This window comes from Microtus pennsylvanicus, chromosome 6, assembly GCF_037038515.1.
Source record: "Microtus pennsylvanicus isolate mMicPen1 chromosome 6, mMicPen1.hap1, whole genome shotgun sequence".
NCBI lineage: Eukaryota > Metazoa > Chordata > Mammalia > Rodentia > Cricetidae > Microtus > Microtus pennsylvanicus.
The window spans coordinates 44,329,947-44,351,515 of record NC_134584.1 but is presented as its reverse complement, the minus strand read 5'-3'; the positions used below and the strand labels follow the sequence as shown (position 1 = coordinate 44,351,515).

Genomic DNA, 21,569 nt, shown 5'->3' with positions numbered 1-21,569 from the left:
TCTGTGAGTTCGAGGCCAGCCTGGTCTCCAAGAGTGGTAGACAGGAACCAAAAAGCTACAGAGAAACCCTGTCTCGAACATCCAAAAAAAAAAAAAAAGAAAGAAAGAAAGAAAAGAAAAGAAAAGAAAAAGAAATGAGGGGCTGAGTTCCAGGACTAGCTTCTTTCCATCTGCAGTGCTCCAGCTGATGGTTTTACTTGCTCAGCTGTCCCTTTGATACTTTATTGTTTTTATCTTTTGCAGTTTTAAGTGAAGCTGTGTTAATTCAATTTTCATTCCACCTTTCTTATAAACTCCACATTTTAATATCTAAGTCAATCTCAGAAGTGGGGGAGGCACCATCAAGAATTTCACTCCACCTGGGTGATGGTGACACACTCCTTTAATCCCAGCATTCAGGAGGCAGAGGCAGGCAGATCTGTATGAATGAGACCAGCGTGGTCTACAGAATGAGTTCCACAATAGCCAAAGCTACACAGAGAAACCCTGTCTCAAAACAACAACAACAACAAAAAAAGCAAAAAACAAAAAAAGGACTTCTCTCCAGAACAAATAATTTTTTTCCTCCCAACATCCAAATCAAATGTCTCCTGAAACCAAAAACTAACCTCCCCAAAAGGGTCCCACACTGATAAGAAGCAATAAAAAAAAATCATATTCTAAGTAGGCAATAAATTTCACCTTTTTCTCCGCTTTCTTTTGATCTTCAAAAACTTGACCATCCTAGTAGCTTATGAAAATATAAACTACAAGCTGGGCAGTGGTGGCGCACGCCTTTAATCCCAGCACTCGGGATGCAGGGGTAGATGAATCTCTGTGAGTTCGAGGCCAACCTGTACTACAAGAGGTAGTTCCGGGACAAGCTCCAAAGCTACAGAGAAACCCTGTCCACTCCCCCCCCCCCAAAAAAAAAAGATAGGAAAGAAAAACGGAAAAGAAAGGAATATCTAAGCTGCATTCCATTGGTTCCTTAAACATTAGAGATAATTTTAAAAGAAAATACTTGTACAGACTCACAATCAATGGCCCGACTCATTTGATGACATATATGGCACAGAGGTCAAGAAAGCGATGTGCGGCACTTGTCATCAGGGGATGCCCATCTTTAAGGCTTAATGTTATTTCAAATGGCATAAATGCAACTCCAGGTATGAAAGGGCATCAAAGTCTACGAGACAACACTGATGTCTCAGTTGTTCTTCATGGAGACAAGCATTGCCAGACTGCCACAGTTCCCCACGTGTGAAGTATTTCCCTCCATATTTTAGCACTTCATTGAAATGTCGACAATCAGTCAGAAATTCTCATGTGCGGATGTAGAGATTAGGACAGCTGTCAAATCATTAATCACATAATTGAGCTCTCTCCCTTCCTTGGCATATCTACTCAGTAATGGAATACATTACTCTGATAACCTGATAACAGCCCCCTTTAAGATGACCTCAGATGACACCTCATGTTCTTCCCATCCATTTCTTACATCTGTCAATCACCAGCCCATCAGTCTCCACCATAGTGACCACCTTTGGTTTCAGTTTAAGTGTTTCCCATATATGCCCCCATTCCCACTTCCCAGAATCAGTATATCTTTGCCAGTATTGTCTTCTTTGCCACTGTCCGTGATGGTCTGGGTATATTCTAAGTCACCTTTTGACAAATCAACATCCCCACTAAGAGTGAGATATTTCCAAACTGCTTAAGGTGTAGAATTTCAACATTTTGGTAAATCAAAACTTCACCATACACCACTTCATCCACGTCTTCCTCAACTGGACACTTATCAGCAGTTGGCCAGTATCTGTTGATGACCTCACCTTGAGCCACAGGAAATAAATTCTTCATCTGTCAAATACAGTCCTGCTTCATGTCTTTTCTTTTTTTCTTCTATTTTGTTTAAAAAGCTGTCAGCTTCTTGTTTGTCTTGTTCGTCACTGTCCTAGCTCTGAAGCTTCAGCAACACCAATACATGTGGGTAATTCTCAAATTGGCAAATCTGCCCTGTGTGTGGGGTGTGTGTGTGTGTGCGCTCGCGCACGTGTGCGTAAATTGCTAAATAGCTGTGGTCCTGTCAGGTGTGCAGTGACCCTGCAATCTCCTGTTCTTGGAAAATCTTTTCCCATTCTTGTTCCTGTTCCTGAAAAAGGAAAGGTCTTTTCAGAATTGTCTCATCATTAGCTTTGGCATCGAGTATGAAGTCCAGATTGTGCTGAGCTGTTGACACAATGTGGTTGTTTGGATAGGAGCAGGTCCCATAGACTCATATGTTTGAATGCTTGTCCCATAGGGAGTAGCACTATTAGGAGGTACCACCTTGAAGTGTGTCACTGTGGTCTCATAAACTCAAGTTACACTCAGTGTGGCACACAGTCTCTTTTGCTGCCTGCTGAACAAGATGGAAAACTCTCAGTTCCTTCTGAGCACCATGTCTACCTGCACACAGCCATGCTTCTCGACATGATGGTCATGGGCTAAACCTCTTGAAGCCAGCCCCAATTAAATGTTTTCCTTGTGAGAGTTGCCTTGGTCCTGGTATCTCTTCAGAGCAATAGAAAAACAGAAACCAAGACACACAGTGAGAAGGCTTGTGCCATGCCCCAGAGAGGCAGCCTGGCAGTCTTGGGTGTCAACAGGTGTATCAGACTGCACCCCTCCCCTTAAAAAAGTAAACTATTTTAATAAGCAGGGATAATGTCATGTCCATCCTCTCCCTCCTACCATATGGCAGTGACTGGCATACTATAGACGCTCCGGTATTGTGCATATTAACAGTGACAAAAATGAAGTGACAAGGGCTTTAAGTTGTCAGTAGTGACTCCATTTTTGTACCTCAGATGAATTTTGTTTTGCAGAATATGTTGCTAGTAACTGTAAGGGAGGAGCTTAAGAAAAACAACTCCTTATTTTTACTAATCGCATATTTTGGCTTTTGTAACTATCTACTTAACAACTGCGGGATGGAAACCTTGGGGACTCTACAGTCAGGATATGGACCACAAGAAAGGCTCAGGGCTGCACTTTAGTACTGAATACCCAGTTGTCGTCAGCAGTCTGGAATGAAGACTTGCAATAGGCTCAGAGACAGTGTCCCCGTGGTCTTCTTTGGTGAGAGCCCCCTAGCAGTAAAACTATTACAATAGCTGAAAATTTTTCTAGAATTCGAATTACAGCAAAGGAAGGAAGGGCTAAAACCAAGGCTTGGGAACAGTTTTTTTCCTTTTTTTGGCTTTTGTTTTTCTCCGAGACAGGGTTTCTTTGTGTAACAGCCCTGGCACCTTATCCATCATGCCTAGGCTTCTCACCCCACAACCTCCTGGGAAACAGGAGACACGCGGGAGAACGGTGGGCCGGGGAAATAGGGGAGAATGGGGACGGAAATGGCGAGGGGGTGGGAGGGGCAGAGGTCGCAGGGACTGGCCAACCCGGACCCAGCCAATCCGAACTGCGTGGCTCAACAGCGCGGTGGCTTCTGGGAACCCTGGCTTCTGGAGAAGGCGTTGCTGCAGCCGAGACTCCAATTCCCGGCGGCCACCGGGCTCGAACAGGGTCCTCCTGTGGCGACTCAGCAGAGACTACAATTCCCAGCCATCACTGGGCTCCAGCCTGCCCCTGACAGGGAGGGTCTCTGATCTCAGTGGGCGGGGAAGTGGACCTCTCAGGCGCCTTGGTCGTGTCGGTGCTGACTGCGACTAACACGCGGCGCTGGGTTCCTTTCGCTTGCTCTGGGACTCCCAAGAAGATGCCGAAGGCCAAGTCCGCGGCGAGTGGCCGCCGGCGCGAGCGGCTGGAGCAGAAGAGGGAGCTGAAGCGGGCCGGAGGTGCGGCGTGGAGGAAGCTGGGGGTGGATCGCGCCTGTCGGTGCGGACTGACCCGCGGCGGGGAAGGCTCACTGTGGCCTGCGCTCCCGGCCGCTCAGAGGAGGGTGCGAGCTCAGCGCCAGCCCTTCCCCGCGCCTAGTGTTCCCTGCTAGCAGGAGGGATGGATGGACTTAAAGCTGCACCCCAACCCCAGCCGTAAAGCGGGACGCTTGTGGCATCATTGGTGCAGAAATGCCCCTGCTGTGTCTCTGGGACGGCCTGGTATCGATTCTTGAAAAGTTGGAAAATTAAGACTGCTTCGTGTTTTATTCCAGGACTCATGTTCAACACAGGGATTGGACAGCACATTTTGAAAAATCCTCTAATTGTCAACAGCATTATCGATAAGGTGGGTGTAGACGAGGAAACACATAGCGTGTGCGTGTGTCATCTTTTTCGGAGTACTTACCTGGTATAACATTGTGCCGTGTGCCCTCATCCCAGCACTTGGGGAAACCGAGACAGGGTGATGTTTTGTTCAAAGCCAGCCTGTGCTATAGAGGGAGACTCTAAGAAAATAAAATGAGATAGGATGCCTGACATAAAATGGTGCTGTGTTTATGTGTTGAATGAGTTGAGTGGCCCAAGATTCATTCACATGCCTTCTGTTGCATGCTTCGTTCTGAGTTCGTTTCTGCTCCCGACCTTCAAGTCCTTCAGCTTTCTGTGAATTATCTACCTCGTAGGTGGACTTCTTTTGGTTCTTGCCATTAATTTCAAGATGATTTCATCACTTTTTGGAGATCTTTTGCTTGTTTGTTTTTGAGACTGGATCTCATGAAACTCAGGCTGGCTTCAAATACTACCAGAACCTGCCTTGAACTTGCAAGCGTCTGTAATTCTGACCACTTTCTAAGCACCGTATCACTTACTCTTTATTCTAGAGTTTAAAGGTGTCGATCTCACACAGTTTTTGCCTCTGAAAAATATATGGAATGGTACTGCATATAAATTATTTGGAGGATTATTCTGTATCTGTTACTATGTTGTGGTTATGAATGGTTGAGTGCCAGGAGGTAAATACAGAGGGTACAAATTCTATGCTTAAAGGGTGACATCCTGGAGCTGTAGAAAGAATTTAGTAATCCAGTCTTACAGAATATGCTAGCTGCATGTATATGCACACACAGTTTGTGAGATTGCTATATTCTTACTTCACAGTGGTTAAGAATTGAGAGATCTTGCTGCCACATGCTGACCCTAGGCAAGCCCATCATGCTCTTTGCATTTGAACTTGTTGACAGGAGCAGACTTAGTTACAGGTTGCTGTACCTGTCTCCAGTGTAGAAAGCAGGAAGCCATGCATAGAACTGTTTGTTTTTACTTTTTTTTCTGACTCCAGAAGTTGAATATATTCCTGTAGGTTAGGAAATGGAGATTTATACCTAATGCCTTTGAGGTACTATTGTTAACAAGAATAATGAAGCTAGAGTAAAATTTCTTTGTGTGTTGATGAATAAAACCAGTCATTTATAAGCTATGTGTTCAGGTGGGCCAGAAGCATAAGGAGTTGTGCTTTCTTTTAGGCTGCGTTAAGACCTACTGATGTGGTGCTAGAAGTTGGGCCTGGGACTGGAAACATGACCGTCAAGCTGTTAGAAAAGGCCAAAAAGGTAAAAAAAAAAAAGGGGGGGGGGCTGTCATGTGTTACCACCAAATTAGTTCAGCTGGTTTACAAATATAAATGTTTTAATTAGTTGTCATTGTTTCAATAGTAATTATTGAGCTCTTCCAAATTTTAACTGAAAATAAAATGTATTTATCAAGAACACAAAACCTACCCTTGGTGTATTGATGGGGGATAGGCACGAATTGATAGGAATGGGTTACATGCTTGTTAAAGGAGTAACAATAAAATAGGAATCCTGAGCTAACCCAAAACTAAATTGCAAAGTACAGTGAACTGTTGTGAAGCCTGAAACAAAACAATGAAGTTAAAAGTTATTAGGAACAAGCTCAACAACAGAAGACCTGTATAGGGTGCCTATAGGGTACAAGAGATAAAGGATGGATCTGGGAGTCAAACAGAAGAACACAGTGTCTGCCCTATAGACAGAGTCATGGAATTCAGTGAAACCTCTGCTGAAATATAATTATTTATTATAATAAAATAATTTCAGCTCCATCCACTTTGATTCACTTGCGACCTTATGCCTTCTATTCTGGATATCAGATGATGAGAGCTTCTGGGAGCAGGTCTTGTGCTGTCTGAAAACACTGGTTACATAAAATGTATGCTTTTCATCATCTTCAGTTAAAAGCATGGAGACAGAGCAAGCAGGATGGTGGTACAAGACAGCAGAGTGGGTGTTGATGTTAAGATGTAGCTCATAGAAGTTATTACTTGGTGGTAAAAGATTTATACTCAACAGTGAAGTTTTTTTTTTTCTTATTGTTAATATAGGTAGTTGCCTGTGAACTTGATCCAAGGCTAGTAGCTGAACTTCACAAAAGAGTTCAGGGCACGTGAGTATATATAATAATTAAAGTACATTTCAATCCTATGAAACAACATTCTCTTAAAATTTCTTTCCTTATTATCAGGCCTCTGGCCAGTAAACTTCAAGTCCTGGTGGGAGATGTATTGAAATCGGATTTGCCGTTCTTCGATGCTTGTGTGGCAAACTTGCCTTATCAGGTATTACTTAGACTATCAGAAGCATCCTATTTCTCCAGTACATCGTTCCTCAAAGCTAACTACTCATTCTTTTTCAGATCTCCTCTCCTTTTGTCTTCAAGTTGCTGCTCCACCGACCATTTTTCAGGTTTGTGAAAAACAACAATTAGTGCTAAATTTTAGACTGATATTTTAAGTCAGGAACACAGCCAAAAATTAATACAACTGAAAAAACACTAGAGAATATTTTTGTAGAACCCCAATATCTGTCTCTGGGTTTTTATTATTTGTGCTACGATACTGTTTAAGAAACATGTGCGTATGTGCACACACACATAACACACAAGAATACTGACTTCTAGGGAGGTCTTTTAGTTTTTTTTTTTTTTGTCTTTTACTTGGGGTGGTAACTGTGTGTGCATGCTGTTTCCTCTACTTTCTAATACTCTTAATAAACATTGATAAAAATTTTCCTTACATTATGTCTAGGTACTTATAGTAACTTCTTTTTTATTTATTTTTTTATTTATTTATTTATTTTTTTTTTGGTTTTTTGAGACAGGGTTTCTCTGTGGCTTTGGAGCCTGTCCTGGAACTAGCTCTGTAGACCAGGCTGGTCTCGAACTCAGAGATCCGCCTGCCTCTGCCTCCGAGTGCTGGGATTAAAGGCGTGCGCCACCACCGCCCGGCTTTATAGTAACTTCTTAACTAGTTAAAATAATGTTTTAACATTGGTTAACATTGTTTAAAACCAGTGGCTTTGAAACTAAGTCACATACCTCCTCAAGTGTTTAAAACATGAACTCATAAATTGTGGGAGCCATAACCATCCTTTTAAAAAATTGTGCGTCCCTGCCTGTATGCTTCCAGAAGTCATAGGACAGCTTATAGGACCTCAGGGATCAAAGTCAGGCCCTCAGGCTTGGAAACATGCCTCACCCTACTCCCGCACCCATTCCCTTTTAAATGACAAGGAATAGATTACATCAGAAGACAACTACAGATACTGTCAGAAAAGTTTTGTTTGGGATATGTAGACATATATGGATATACTTTGGAGGCCAAGGTAGGAGGATTGTGAGTTCAAGACCTGTTTGGGCAACTTTGTGAGACCTGGTCTCAAAATAAAAAGCAGGCGAAAGGGCTCAGTGGTAGAGAATTTGCCTTTGTACGTGAGGCCTTCGCTTCAATTCTAAGTATACCACGCGGAAATCTCAAATAGTTTTGAAGATGTCTTCTCTTCACTAACCTTGAAACATTTCCCCATTGCTTACTGAAGAAGTTCACATTTATTATTATTATTTTTTTTTTACTGATTTTTCAAGACAGGGTTTCTCTGTGTAACAGTCCTAGCTCTCCTGGAACTTACTTTGTAGAACAGGCTGGCTTCCAACTCAGAGATCGCCTGCCTCTGCTTCCTGAGTGCTAAAGGCGTACACCAACACAGCCTGGCATATTTTAAATTGTTAAACCAACGAAACACTGGACATTGTAACCTCCCAGGCCAAACCTGAGATATAATTTCCAACTATACCACAAATACAGTTCTCCTGTGGAGTCAACATTACTATTTTTTTTTTTTTTGATTTTTTCGAGACAGGGTTTCTCCGTAGCTTTTTTGGTTCCTGTCCTGGAACTAGCTCTGGTAGACCAGGCTGGCCTCGAACTCACAGAGATCCGCCTGCCTCTGCCTCCCGAGTGCTGGGATTAAAGGCGTGCGCCGCCACCACCCGGCTAACTTTACTATTTGTTTGTTTTTCAGAAGGCATCATAGACTAATATTTAATACTGATACTAATACATAACAATAGATAAAAATGGTTGTTCATCTAATCCATGAGTAAAAGCCATCTTCCTTGTGGTTAGGAGTCCAGCTGTCTGTAGCAATAACAATTAAGGCTGAAAGTGTTCTACCTTTTGATCATATTGTCATTAACTAAAGATCCTCCCAGAGCAATTCACTGTTGCTCAACGGTTAAAAGCATAAGTTGCTCTTGCAGAGACAGGGGTTCTGTTCCCAGCACCCACATGGCAGCTAACATCTGCTGTAACTCCTGTCCTAAGGATCCAGTGACCACTTCTGACCTCCATGGGCACCAATTCCACACACAGTGCAAATACAAGCATGCAGGCAGAACACTCAGAAACATAAAATTAAAAAAAATTAAAAAATATAGCTGTAATTGAAGATGGGCAGTTTTTTCTTGTTCCTTTCTACTTCCTTTTCAGATGTGCTATACTTATGTTTCAAAGAGAATTTGCTCTTCGTTTGGTTGCAAAACCTGGAGATAAATTGTACTGCAGACTCTCCATTAATACACAGCTTTTAGCACGTGTGGACCATCTAATGAAGGTATGTGAGATTTTTGTTTTTGTTTTTTTGAGACAGGTTTCTCTGTAGCTTTGGAGCTTGTCTGTGTACTAGCTCTTGTAGACCAGGCTGGCCTTGAACTCACAAGAGATCTGCCTGCCTCTCTGCCTCCCAAGTGTTGGAATTAAAGGTGTGCACCACCACTGCCCGGCTGGTTTGCTTTTTTTTTTAATCATTAAATAATCTAGTTTAATTCATCCTGGAGCACTTGGCCTTGCCCTACAGGATTTTGGTTTTTTTGTTTTGTTTTGTTTTGTTTTGAGACAGGGTTTCTCTGTGGTTTTGGAGCCTGTCCTGGAGCCCTACAGGATTTTGTTCTCTAACTCTTACTAGCCATGTGCTGGATCCACGGTCCTAAACCAACAGAACATTGTTGGTTACCAATTTAAAGTTACCCTTACCAGGTATGGTAGCACCCATTTTTAATCCCATTAGGCAGAAGGGTGAAGGACCAGGCCAGCCAGACCTACATGGTGAGACCCTGTCTCAAAACAAAATGTCAATAAAGTTGCTTCTGAGAGGACTAAACATTTTCTGATTAACAGGTGGGGAAGAATAACTTCAGACCGCCCCCCAAGGTAGAGTCCAGCGTTGTAAGGATAGAACCTAAGAATCCACCACCACCTATCAATTTTCAGGTGAGGTCAAAATACTAGGTCATTAAAGGCAAAAAATCCAGGTTGAAAATGTCATTCTAAAGCAGTGGAACAATACTGACTCAACCTAAATATTCAAACAGAGAAGATGGGAATTACGGTGTAGCCTTAGGATGGAATAGTTTGAAGGAAAGTAGTTATGCATACCAAACAAAAACATGGAAAATTTTTGTAAAATGAAAAATGATTAGAATACAAGAATACAGTTGCATTTCAAAACTTACCATTACAGGTTTCAGAAACACTGAATAAAACTTGGAAAACAATGTAAAATTAAAATAGTCATGTTTGAATAGTACTATGATAACACTTTCTTTTTGGTGGATCTGAGGATAAAAACCCAAGGACTTAGGCATGCTGAAGCAAGTGTGCTACCACTGAACCACATCCTCAGCCCCTGTGGCAAACATTTTTCCAATTAAAATTACTGGTTTTGTGACCAGAAAAAAAATGTAGATGATTTGGGATAAAATTCAACTAATTACATTAGAGAAAACTTGATGCACAAACTACGTCCTGAATCGTGTCTGTACTTTGAATGTGATGTCTTGGTTTTTATGAGGTAGGGTCTCCTGTGGCTCAAGCTCTCTAGGTACTGTATGTATCACTTTAAACTCCTAATCAATGATAGGCCTGTGCCACTGTCTTTAGCTTGAATCTATTTTGAAAGTGATCCTAAGCCATGTTATGTATGGGGACTTTTTTCCAGTTGAATTCAGTGAGATTCACACAAATGCAGAAGTGTACATCTTTTTGCGTATGTGCCAGCTAGATCAAGATGTAGGCCATTTTCATTCCCTCTGGCTTTATATATTAAAAATGATCACAGCTAGCAGGCATAGATAAGCAGTATTTGAAGAAAATAATTCATCTTATATTTCAGGAATGGGATGGCCTAGTAAGGATCACTTTTGTTCGGAAAAACAAGACACTGTCTGCTGCATTCAAGTAAGTATTCTACTGCTTTGTAATGGTGAGGGACCAGTTTTCCAGTCATAGCATTTGGTCCTTTACCCACAAAGAGCTGTTCTAAGTAGATTATTCATGACAAACAGACTTTACCTTTTAAAATAAGTACTAAGCACTGAGAGACAGAAGGTAAAGAAAAATGGAATTGGGAGTCAAGTCAGGTTTCTCTTTGTAAAATGGAAAGACAATAATTTAACCACACATGTCCAAGTCTTTGCTTTTGGGTTTTCTCCTTCTCCTCCTTTTATTGTGGGTGGGGACTTGTTGGGGTGCACCATGTGAAGGTCAGAGAACAACTCTGAGAAGTTGTTTCTTTCCCACTTTGATGTGTTAAGGGCATGGAACTCAGGTTTACTAACTGACCCACCTTCTAGTCTTTCTGCTGTTTGACTAACTTGAAAGACTTAACAGAACCTGGGAATCCTAGGGTAAAGGAGGTAAGGTGTGATTTAGAGAGCATGGACATTTTTTCCTGGCCACACCAAAGACTGGGTCTATGATTTTAAGCACACTAGCTGAGCATTCTATCACTGACTCACTCAGACCCAGCTCCATTTTTGAGTTCCAGGCTGACCTTGAGCTTCCAATTCCCCCTACTTCAGTCTTTCTAATAGCTAGTACTAGTACTATTATAGACCATTGCTACCAAAGCCAAGCAAGTTGTTCTGGTTGGGGATGTTTTGTGGAATATCTAAGATCTCTTTAGAATTCCATCTCTGTAGCTCAGCTTCGGAAAGTTAAAATGGTATGTAACTAGAGCACTGGAATTTTGAGGCCAGCTTGGGAAGCATAATGTAAACTAGTCTTTTTTTTAAAGCACTGTGTGAAATTTGATTGACTCTTAAAGAACAAGACTTAGAGATGTGTATTAGGACTCTAATCTTTTTTTTTTTTTTGATGTATGTTAGCTTTGAGTTTAAATAGTTGGTACCCTTTTTAAGTTCCTGAATTTCATCAGATCATACATTCCTTTATACAAGGTTTCTCTGTGTAACAGTCCTATCTGTTCTGGAACTCACTTTGTAAACCCAGCTGGCCTCCAACTCAGAGATCCACCTGCCTCCCAAGTGCTGGGCTTAAAGGTGTGCACCATCCCACCTTTTACATTTTTAAAAATTACATGTGGTGTGTGTGTGTGTGTGTGTGGTGTCAGAAAACAACTTACATAACTGGTCCACTTCTTCCTCCATGTAGGTTCTAGGGCTTGATTTCAGGTTGGGTAAGGCAGCAAGCCACCTTATAGGCCTGGAACATATATTTCATTTTGTCTAAATTTATGTATAATCTGATTTTGTGATTGTCACTTAATTTCCAGATCAAGTGCAGTACAACAGCTGTTGGAAAGAAACTATAGAATTCACTGTTCAGTACATAATACTGTGAGTTGAGTAAACGTTACCATTTCAGTGACTTTTCTTCACTTGAGACAGGGTCTCTGTTGTCCTGGCTGTCCTGGAACTAGCTCTTGTAGACCAGGCTGGCCTCAAACTCAGAGATCCTCTTGCCTCTGCCTTCCAAGTGCTGTGATTGAAGGCATGCACCACCTGGCTCTTTGCCAGTGTCTTACAGAGCACAGCCATGCTGCTTCCTACATCTGCTTGCCTTTCTGGATTATTCACAAAAGCATAACCCTTTTTACTTCTATCTGTCCTAAGCATGCTTTCCCTAACACTTTGTGTTTCTTTATTCTCTAAGACACCCCCCCCCCCTTTGTGGCTGATCTCAATGCAGACGTATTTCAGGCAGTATAGCTCTTTTCCTTCCCTCCTCCATTCTTCTCTTCAAGATTTACAGCCTGCCTGCTCTGTGTATTTTTTTTTAAATTCTCATAGATTCCTATATATTCTCATATCTTCCTATATATTCTGTAGAACCCTAAAAGTCAATACACACTGTGTAACTAGTAGATCTCTTGATGGTTTTAGAAATGCTCTTGCTATATAGCCTAGGCTGGGTTTGAGGTGAAGCACAGAGTAATCTTCTTGCCTCAGCAGTATGGACCACCATGCCTAGCTTTTATTTTTTTTTTTTTTTTTTTTTTTTTTTTAGTTTTTTTTTTTTGAGACAGGGTTTCTCTGTAGCTTTGGAGCCTGTCCTGGAACTAGCTCTTGTAGACCAGGCTGGTCTCGAACTCACACATGCCTAGCTTTTAACAGGTTAATTTTGCTGTGAATTCTATGAACCAGGCCCTCTTTAACGTTTGTATTTAACCCTAGTAAGAGTTGGATTCAACTGTTTTGCAGTTCTTCAAATACATAGATAAGTAATTTAGTAATTACTTTAATGTGTATAATGTGCTAACCCAAACTGTGATTATCCTGTTTGTCGCTTAGATAGTGACCCAGGCTATAGCTGAGAATGTCTTTAAATCCCTGATGCACCTTTATTTTCCAAGTGCTGGGATTAAAGGCATAAATGTTACCACATCAGGTTAGTAATCATTAAAGTTACTAGTTTATGACATCTAGAAATTTTAAATAAGAACAAAGAGTGCGTTGAGTAGCTAGTTTATGGTCATGTGCCTCGTGCCTCTTAAAAGTCTGACTTGAATTTAACTATGGGAGTCCTCATATATACACATTGCATGTGTATAGGCTAAGTTTGTTGGCTTTTCAGCATTTTTTAAGTTTGACAGAGAAGACATATTATGACTATTTCCTTCATATTTTTTATGCCCAGATTCTCCTATGCTTTAATATACCAGAGTACTATCTCCATTCTCTAATGTAGACAAAAAGCTACGATATGAGTCTAAAAAAAAAATGGCGTGAATCAAGTAAAATCAATCACTGTTTTGTTGTTTTGAGGTGGTCTTACTCTGTAGCACAGGTTTGCCCTAAAATTAGGTTACTCCCCCTGCCTCCCAAGTTCTGGGATTACAGGGGTAAGCTACAATAATCAGGGACATATAATTTACTTAAAAGAGAATCATTTCTCAGAAAAATTACCTGGTTGGGTGAGCTGTTTTTAAAAGATCAGTAATTGCTTTAAAGTTTTATTCACTTTATTTGTAAAGTCCGAAGCCTATTGTTTTTGCATTTTAAGATTGAAAAAGGGCAGTATGTGCATGATAACTCAAAGTATTTCAAGTATTGTGTCACAAAATCAGCCTGTAGAAATCCACGTCTTACCAAACTGTCAGGTGTTCCATCATTTACAAGTCTACATTAAAAGTGACTGTAATTACTGAACTTTAAAAAAAGAGTCATGGTATCTTCATTAAAGATATGTTGTTCATTTATTCTGAATCTTATATTGATAGGTAATACCAGAAGATTTCAGTATAGCAGATAAAATACAGCAAATCCTAACCAGCACAGGTTTTAGTGACAAACGGGCCCGTTCCATGGACATAGATGACTTTATCAGGTAATTAATTACATTTGTTGTTGTTCTAAATGCTTACATTTCTTTGCTGTGGTATCTTAAGATTAGAGACTTAAAGGCTTTTAAGCGGCATAAGGTGCTCCTGGGAGAATTATTGCATAGCATTTCAATAGTGTGGAACAGTATTTGGTGTAGAGCAGTGGTTCTCAACTTTCCTAATGCTGTGACCCTTTAATACAATTCCTCGTGTTGTGGTGACCCCCAACCATATAATTAGTTTCCATCTCTACTTCTTAACTATAATCTTGCGACTGTTTAGAATCATAATGTAAATGTCTGTTTCCGATGGTCTTAAGCAACCCCTATGAAAAGGTCATTTAACCCACATGAAGGGGTCGTGACCCACAGGTTGAGAACCACTGGTGTGAAGGATGGCAGCTTGTTAGCTGCAGAATGAATGTGTTTAGATCAGTAGTAAAGAACAGTCTGTGCCATAGATAGCCTGGGTTCATGTGTGCTGTGTATTTTTCTCCTGCTCCAACCCCAAACTCATTCATGGTCTTAGTTATGCTTACCTCTTACAAGTAGCCTGTAAGGTAGAAAAATCATCATAACATATGTAAATGGATCTGATGATACATTATTTCTTTATTTTAGAATAGCTATTGTTAATCAGATGGTAACCATGAAATGCCAGTTAGAACCATGTCTGATTATCCATTTAATAGCACTTGGTACCTGGCCCGAGGCAAATTCTACACCTGTTAAGATATATGGGCAATTGGGACCAAAATTTGTCTTACTTTGTACTAAGAAGTTTCAGTTAATTACCCAATTGTACAAACTTGTATTTTAGTCACTCACACTCAACTTTCACAAGTTCCTGTACATTTTGTTTACTGTTTTCTTATATTGCTAAGGACTGCATTCAGAGGTCTGCACATGCTAGACAAGTAGAAGTTCTAGAATGTGTCCCACTTCTAGCCAGTTTCCTTTTTTCAGTGCTCTTTAACTGCTGAGCCCCTAGCCAGTTTACTTTTAAAGTATTAGTGTTCTAGAGACTGAATTTTAAAAAATGAGAGTAGAGTGCTGTAAGACATGTTTGCTTTTTCAGTAGAACAGTCTAGAACTAAGACTTAGGAAATATTGTCTTATTGTCTGGCTAGCAGGAATACTGAGTCTTCACTGGCTGTTATTCCTACTATTTGAATGATATTCATAAGCACCTACACATAGCTTTTCTAGACATTTTAATCCATATGTACCTCTTCCTGTGGGCCATCCTGAAAAATAACCTCAAGTTCAAATACATTGTATTTTACACTTCATCCTTCCTCAGGGCACTGCTTTTTAACAAAAGTCAGAGAAGCACACAATATCCACAAAGAAAAGGAAAGTGAAAAAATGAGTAAAAGTTCAGAGAATAGGCAGAGATGATTCATCTCACTTTCTCAAATTCCAGGCAAAATAGAGTGAGTGCTGATGAGCCGAGGCCAGGGACAGCAATCACTTTAAGGTGATTCCAGTCAGAGCTAATGTAACTGAAAGCAGCAGCTTACAACAAGACATGCTTTAACTAAGAATACTTTGCCAATTTATTTGGAGAGTAAAGTTTCTTTAGTAACTAGTGATAGGAATAGGTGTGTAAGTATGTTGATGTGTTTTATGTACTAATGGTACATGATGGACCAAAAGTTGAGCTTTTGGTAACACCATTCATTTTCCATTTTTTTCCCTTCAGGTTGCTACATGGATTCAATGCAGAAGGCATCCACTTTTCCTAGCCATTTGAAAACATGCTTTTTCCAAGACCAAGAAAAAAATGAAATTATAAATCTATTATTATTATCCATGGTCAAAGTGGTTAAATCTACATATTCTTGTTTTTGTTTTAAATATACTACAAAGAGCAGGGTTCAATAGACATAACCATTTCCAAGTTTAAAAGCCGCAGATACGCACAACCATACACTTAAACTTTCTAACAATTTATTGTATAAAGATGTTACTGTGTTATGGACTGTGAGGCCTACTTTAGGCCTGCAGCTCGGTCACCCAGTCACAAATCCTCCTCATTCACATGTACAGTACGTTACTTAACACGACTTTCCTTTACACACCCTCTTCATCCTAGACAGTTTCCATGTATTAATGCCATCTTTGTTAGATGACCTGTTGCAACACAGACAACAGTACAGTTCTGGATAAGCCAGAGTCTGCTGCAGTCATATAGTGCAGGCATGTCCTGTATGACTCTACCTGTGAAATGCAGACGCGTAGAAAGAAGCTAACTATAAAGTCATGTTAAGTCTGTTTTCTTGGGGGGAGACAGATCTATAGATTTCAGATTTAGAAAAATCCCAGAGAGTTTATAAGTGAAATGGGCTTTATTAATCGGTGATTTTCTTTCTTTCATGAGAGGACCTTTTTTCTTTTTTTTTTTTCTTTAACATCAACTTTAATCTCAGAATCTTGCCTCAGCCTTCTAAATGCTGGGATTACAGTTGTGTACCACTGTATGTGGTTTCAGTTTTCAGCTTTTTAAAAGAAAAGCCGTTTACCCACAACTACAAGCTCCTGGTTATTCCTTAATTCTGGATAATTAAAATTTTAGTACCCGGTGTTTCTTTTTAAGCTATTTAAGATTTGTCAGATTGAAGATTTTATGCTGCTTATATATTTTAATAAATTAGCTGTTTTATTTATATAAGGAAACTATCTTCATTGGTTATTTGGCTCTCTTTGTACCCAAAACTTAAAATGAATGCTTCTACACTTAAGAATATAAATTGTTTGCCTACCTATTTTTTTCCCCAAAATCTGGCTTAAGAGTCATATAGTAAATGCTATAACGACTATGAATAACTTAGCTATGAATAGGTAAAATAATGTGTAGCAGCCTTTAAATTTCAGAAAGGTCTAAAGAATATTTAAAACAAAACAAAAAGACTTTGCTGCAAAAGCTACTTTTGTCACACGAATAGTAACTATTCTTAAGGGTTAATTTTCTTTAATGTGACAGAACTATTTTGTAGAGTTCACTTGTACCATCTCTACCTCAAGGGAAACAATTCCACCTAACTAGGCTTTTTTAGCTTGTTTTCCTTAACTCAACTGCTGCGCTTTAGTCCCCTTTACTGGTTGGCCTCAGTTTTCCCTCTGTAAAGCTGAATCGTATTTTACCTCCAAAGATATTTGCTGGTACTAATTTTCAAGTACACTGACTATGGATTAAGATGAAGCTAGCATAAGGCAGCATCTATACATATAAAAAGATCCTCCAAAGATAGTACCTATCCAGTGCCAGTAACATTAAACCTAAAAATGGATCTATAAAAGACCTTCCGAAGATAGTTCCTGTCCAGTGCCAATATCATAACATTAAAGCTTTGTGCTTAATGAGCAAGTTCGTGTCTTTATTGCCCATTACCTATGAAGTGGTCTCAAGCTCTGGCTATCCTGGAACTCACTAAGTGGAACAGGCTGGCCTTGAACTCGTACCCACCTGCCTCTTGAGTACTGGGATTAAAGGTGTGTGGCTCTGCAAGGTCAACAGAAACAAGTTAGTTCTTCATTCTTCCTCTCGTCTTTGAAACAGACACAAATAGAATACATCTTACAACTGCAAAAAACCTGAGTTCCTTCCAAAACAAAGGTGAATATATTGAAGTACATTATTTCTAAATTTGTTTTTATAGATTTCATTTATTAATAATGATATTGTGAAAAAAATCTACATTTGATTTAGATTTCATGTTTACAGAGCTTTACCCCATGGTGTTAGGATTCCTCACAGCTACCCTCTCACTTATGATCAGTGAAGTAAAGGATCTGGCTCGCTGACTCTATTCATAGATTTCCCCTTGGCTCACTGAGTGAATCAGTAGGTTCCCTAGAGTTAATCAAGAGAAACATGGGAGGTTCTTTGGTTAACTTAATGGACTATATATACTGGGAACCAAGGGAAAACTCCTAGAGATATATAATGTGTATATATATATCTATAATTTAAACAATATTTACATTAAAGTTGGCCAGTTTTCTCTTTTAGAGTAGCAGCTGTAAAAGTGAGTTCTGCCATTTATGGAGTAGTCTTCCTTACTATCGTTCTATCCACGAGATGTGATTCTCACCAAATGGCAAACCATCACATACTAGATATTGATGGAGCTTGCTATGGACTGCCTCGTAAGGCATCGACACTTCTGGGGGTTACATACTGTCTACACTTGGCTATCTAACTTGTATTATGAACTACTTTCAATGTACATACAAATGTTCATGCATCAGAAGCCAATTTCCTTTAACAGTACGTTAAATTTGGGGTGCTAATAAACACTTCAACTTAAATAATGGCATTGTTAAAGATAAATTACACTATTAGTCTTGTGAACACCACTGGCACACACACTGCATATATATGTATTATCCTAAGATAAAACTCTTCTCAGAATTTCGTTACTTTTTATTATACACCAACTAGTTTATATTTTAGTTTTTTACAAAGAAAATACTAAGAAAATTATAATCACATATCAATGGTATTAAAATCATAATTCCAGATTTCTTTACATGTAGGATGGAATGATCCAGCAGCTATGTCCACTGTCACAGACTTTAGTTCCGTTCAATTGGTATGGCACATCCTGCAAAATTAACTAGTCACACACAAAAAAAGTCTCAAATACAGTAAAAATGTACACACAATAAAGGTAATTTACAGTTACAAATAAGGAATGTACGTTATCTTGGCTGTGCTTCAGAAATCTAGGGTCAATAGCCTTAGTCAAGGCACAGAGGAGGAGTGAGCACAGCTGTTTCTAGGAGTGTGTACAATCACTGATGAGGTATGCATGCACGCAAAGTATTCAAAATTGCTTAGTCTTGCTACGAAAATGGATCTGAGTTAAAGGAAATTTTGTGGCTTCCCCCACTCTCCACTTCTGGATTACTTCCACAATCTTTAAATAAAATTGGCAAGGATTTCCAAAAGCAATCACTATTTGGGTAAATGAAACAAAATACTTCACTAATCCCAATTATTTGTGCCTCTTGGACTAGAAGCATTTTGTAGACAAAGGAGTGTTTCATAAAATTGAAATGTCATTCAGGTGAAAGACAAGATATTTTCCACACACTCAAGATTTCAAAAACGTTCAAGTGGCCTTTACATCTGGACCACCATTTGTTAGCGTACTGGGGATTCTGGGGATCCTTTAGTAGCAAATACCAACTTTAGAGGGCTCGGGGCCTCTTGGGGTTAATTTGCTTGCTGGCCTGTTCTTCTTCTTGTAGCGCTGCACGAAAAGATTTCACTTTATCTTGGGAAAAGAAGAGAACAAGGGAGTAAGTATTGTACAATAAATAAGCAATATGGTGCACAGCTTTGATAGCATATCAAGCTAGCACTTAATAAAACAGTATTTCTCTTGCTCTATGTCATCTAGTCCCTCAGAACTATGTGTACCTATAACAAGTCTTATGGATGCCTAGTAAAAGCCTGTTTGTTTTTCAACCAGTTTCTCTAACACACATTTTAAAGTGTTAAGTTAAATTTGTTCTATTTTTTTGGGGGTGGGGGGTGGAATATAGGCATGCTTTTCATGTTGAAATATGTAGTCCTATCTAAAAGGGAAATGATAAGTATTACTCAGATGTAATACTTCTTTCAATATTATGAGATTTCTACTAAGCCCCACTCCACCTTTTTTAAACTAAGAAAATTTAAAAGCTGAATTAAAGAAAAATAAATGACATCTGTTGTCTCACCAGGTAAACAGGATAACACTTAACTGTTCTTATATATTCTGTCTATTACCATACAATGACCTACAGTCATAGGACTACCAATTTGTTAATAAACTGTCAGGGAAATTACAAGCATGGAAATGAGACATCTTTCTATAGCAGTGGTGCTCAAATGGAAGTGGTTTTTGCTCCAGGAACATTTAGTAATGTCTAGAGGTTTATCACAACTGATATGGTGCTGTCCTCTAGTGGACGCCCAAACATTTTACTCTGTATAGGACAACAGTCTTCAACAAACAATGGCCTCTCAAGCGCTGAATGGTGTCAACAATTATTAACAATCTGCCCTTTGTATGTTTTCATCATATAAAATCTGTTCACAACTACACATCTTAATATTGTGCAAATTCCACACCAAACACTAAGATGAAAGACAGATTACCTCGTAGCTCCGTTAAAATGTCTATTTTCTGCTCAAGAATAGCTTCAAGTTGTGTAGCATATGAATCAACATCATAGTCAACTTCTTCAGTCATCTCTAAGAGAGCTTTTTCATCTTCTATCCAGCGAATGGATTCCTAATAATAAGAATTCAACACAAAATGACTTGTAAACTGGTATGCTTTACAAATATTTATCAGAGGAGACTGGCCTACAAATCATGAGTTCTGAGTCAAACAATGGAAGCAGATATTTAAAAAAAAAAAAATCAGCAGTAGACATGACATCTCCAAGTCACTGTAAAATCAATTTTTGGGAGGGGGGGGGGACCAGGAACGAACCCTGGCATTCTGTGTGAATGGTAAGCAAGCATTCTACCACTGAACTACATCCTTAGACCTGTTCATTAAATAAAAAAGAAAATACCACAGGGAGATTATTTGCTATCGCATATCCTAACACATACATGACTAAGAAATTTTAAAAGAACTGTGTTCTATTCAAAGGATTCTTAAAATTTTCATTAATTTAAGGCCCGCTTGCAAGAAGGCCTTTCCTTACATACCTGAAACACTGCCCTGTGATCTTCTACAACCTGTTCTTCCATTTCTACCATCTGGGAGACAGCTTCATGGAAAGTAAACAGTTGTGGAGAAACTTCTTCTTCCTTAAAACACAAAGTTCAAAACTATCATCTAAAGCTTATATTTTTAAATGTCACTGAAGTTTTGTTTTTATTTTCTTTTCTTCCTTGGGAGCCCACTGAGGAATTTTATGTGTTTCTTTAAAAAAGGCAACGTTCTCCCACTTAGCTATAGTCCAGTCTCAAAAGCAATTTTTTTCTTTTATCTTTTTTGGTTTTTCTTTTTTTTTTAATATTTATTTATTATATATACAATATTCTGCCTGTGTGTATGTCTGCAGGCCAGAAGAGGGCACCAGACCTCATTACAGATGGTTGTGAGCCACCACGTGGTTGCCGGGAATTGAACTCAGGACCTTTGGAAGAGCAGGCAATGCTCTTAACCACTGAGCCATCTCTCCAGCCCTCTTTTTTGGTTTTTCGAGAAAGGGTTTCTCTATGGTTTTGGAGCCTGTCCTGGAACTAGCTCTTGTAGCAGGTTGGTCTCTAACTCACAGAGATCCGTCTGCCTCTGCCTCCCGAGTGCTGGGATTAAAGGCGTGTGCCATCATCGCCCGGCTAAACTTTAAAAAAAAAAAAATCATTTACTATTTTTTTACAGTTAAAAAAAGAAAGATCTCATTCTCTTCCTTAGAATGGCCTCATATTGGTAGACTTAACCATCCTTCCTGCCTTAGCCTCCTAAATAGGTGGAACTACAGGTGTGTCTGGATGTGTATTTTGATTTGTCTGCATTCCTGGCTGATCTGGTCCTGGATAGGTAGTCCAGGTTAGCATCAAATTCTCAGCAATTCTCCTGCTTCAGCTTCTCTAGTATTGGAATTATAGGTGTGTGCCACCATGGCAAGGAAGCCAGATAGTTTTTTTTTTAATTATTTATTTATTACATAAACAACATTCTGCCTCCATGTATGCCCGCATGCCAGAGGAGGGCACCAGATCT

The 21,569-nt window shown here is 39.5% G+C and overlaps 2 protein-coding genes and 1 pseudogene across 6 annotated transcripts in view; 1 reads left to right on the top strand and 2 right to left on the bottom strand.

Moving 5' to 3' along the window:
- Positions 1–1,118: 1,118 nt before the first annotated feature.
- On the bottom strand, positions 1,119–2,761 carry LOC142853040 (spermine synthase pseudogene; annotated as a pseudogene).
- An 856-nt stretch (positions 2,762–3,617) lies between these two features.
- On the top strand, positions 3,618–16,512 carry Dimt1 (DIM1 rRNA methyltransferase and ribosome maturation factor). Its single transcript, XM_075976106.1, has 12 exons — positions 3,618–3,815; positions 4,130–4,203; positions 5,381–5,467; positions 6,259–6,320; positions 6,399–6,492; positions 6,570–6,619; positions 8,701–8,824; positions 9,388–9,480; positions 10,382–10,446; positions 11,783–11,846; positions 13,730–13,836; positions 15,536–16,512. The coding sequence occupies exons 1-12, from the start codon at positions 3,737–3,739 to the stop codon at positions 15,576–15,578; spliced, it is 942 nt and encodes a 313-aa protein (XP_075832221.1). The 5' UTR covers positions 3,618–3,736; the 3' UTR covers positions 15,579–16,512.
- A 1,726-nt stretch (positions 16,513–18,238) lies between these two features.
- Positions 18,239–21,569, bottom strand: part of Kif2a (kinesin family member 2A) — a 54,352-nt gene continuing 51,021 nt past the window's right edge. For all 5 annotated transcript variants that reach the window (XM_075976102.1, XM_075976103.1, XM_075976101.1 and 2 more), the window contains 3 exons: positions 20,549–20,650; positions 19,985–20,120; positions 18,239–19,115 (listed from right to left, as the gene is read on the bottom strand). In XM_075976102.1, coding sequence (XP_075832217.1) covers positions 19,030–19,115; positions 19,985–20,120; positions 20,549–20,650 — 324 coding nt within the window. In that variant the 3' untranslated portion in view covers positions 18,239–19,029. The remainder of the gene's footprint in view (positions 19,116–19,984; positions 20,121–20,548; positions 20,651–21,569) is intronic.

Coding starts and splice junctions, on each gene's coding strand:
- Dimt1 (XM_075976106.1), top strand. CDS start 3,737: ATGCCGAAGGCCAAGTCCGCGGCGAGTGGCCGCCGGCGCGAGCGGCTG. Junction 4,204..5,380: donor TCAACAGCATTATCGATAAG/GTGGGTGTAGAC, acceptor GCTTTCTTTTAG/GCTGCGTTAAGACCTACTGA. Junction 11,847..13,729: donor ACTGTTCAGTACATAATACT/GTGAGTTGAGTA, acceptor TTATATTGATAG/GTAATACCAGAAGATTTCAG.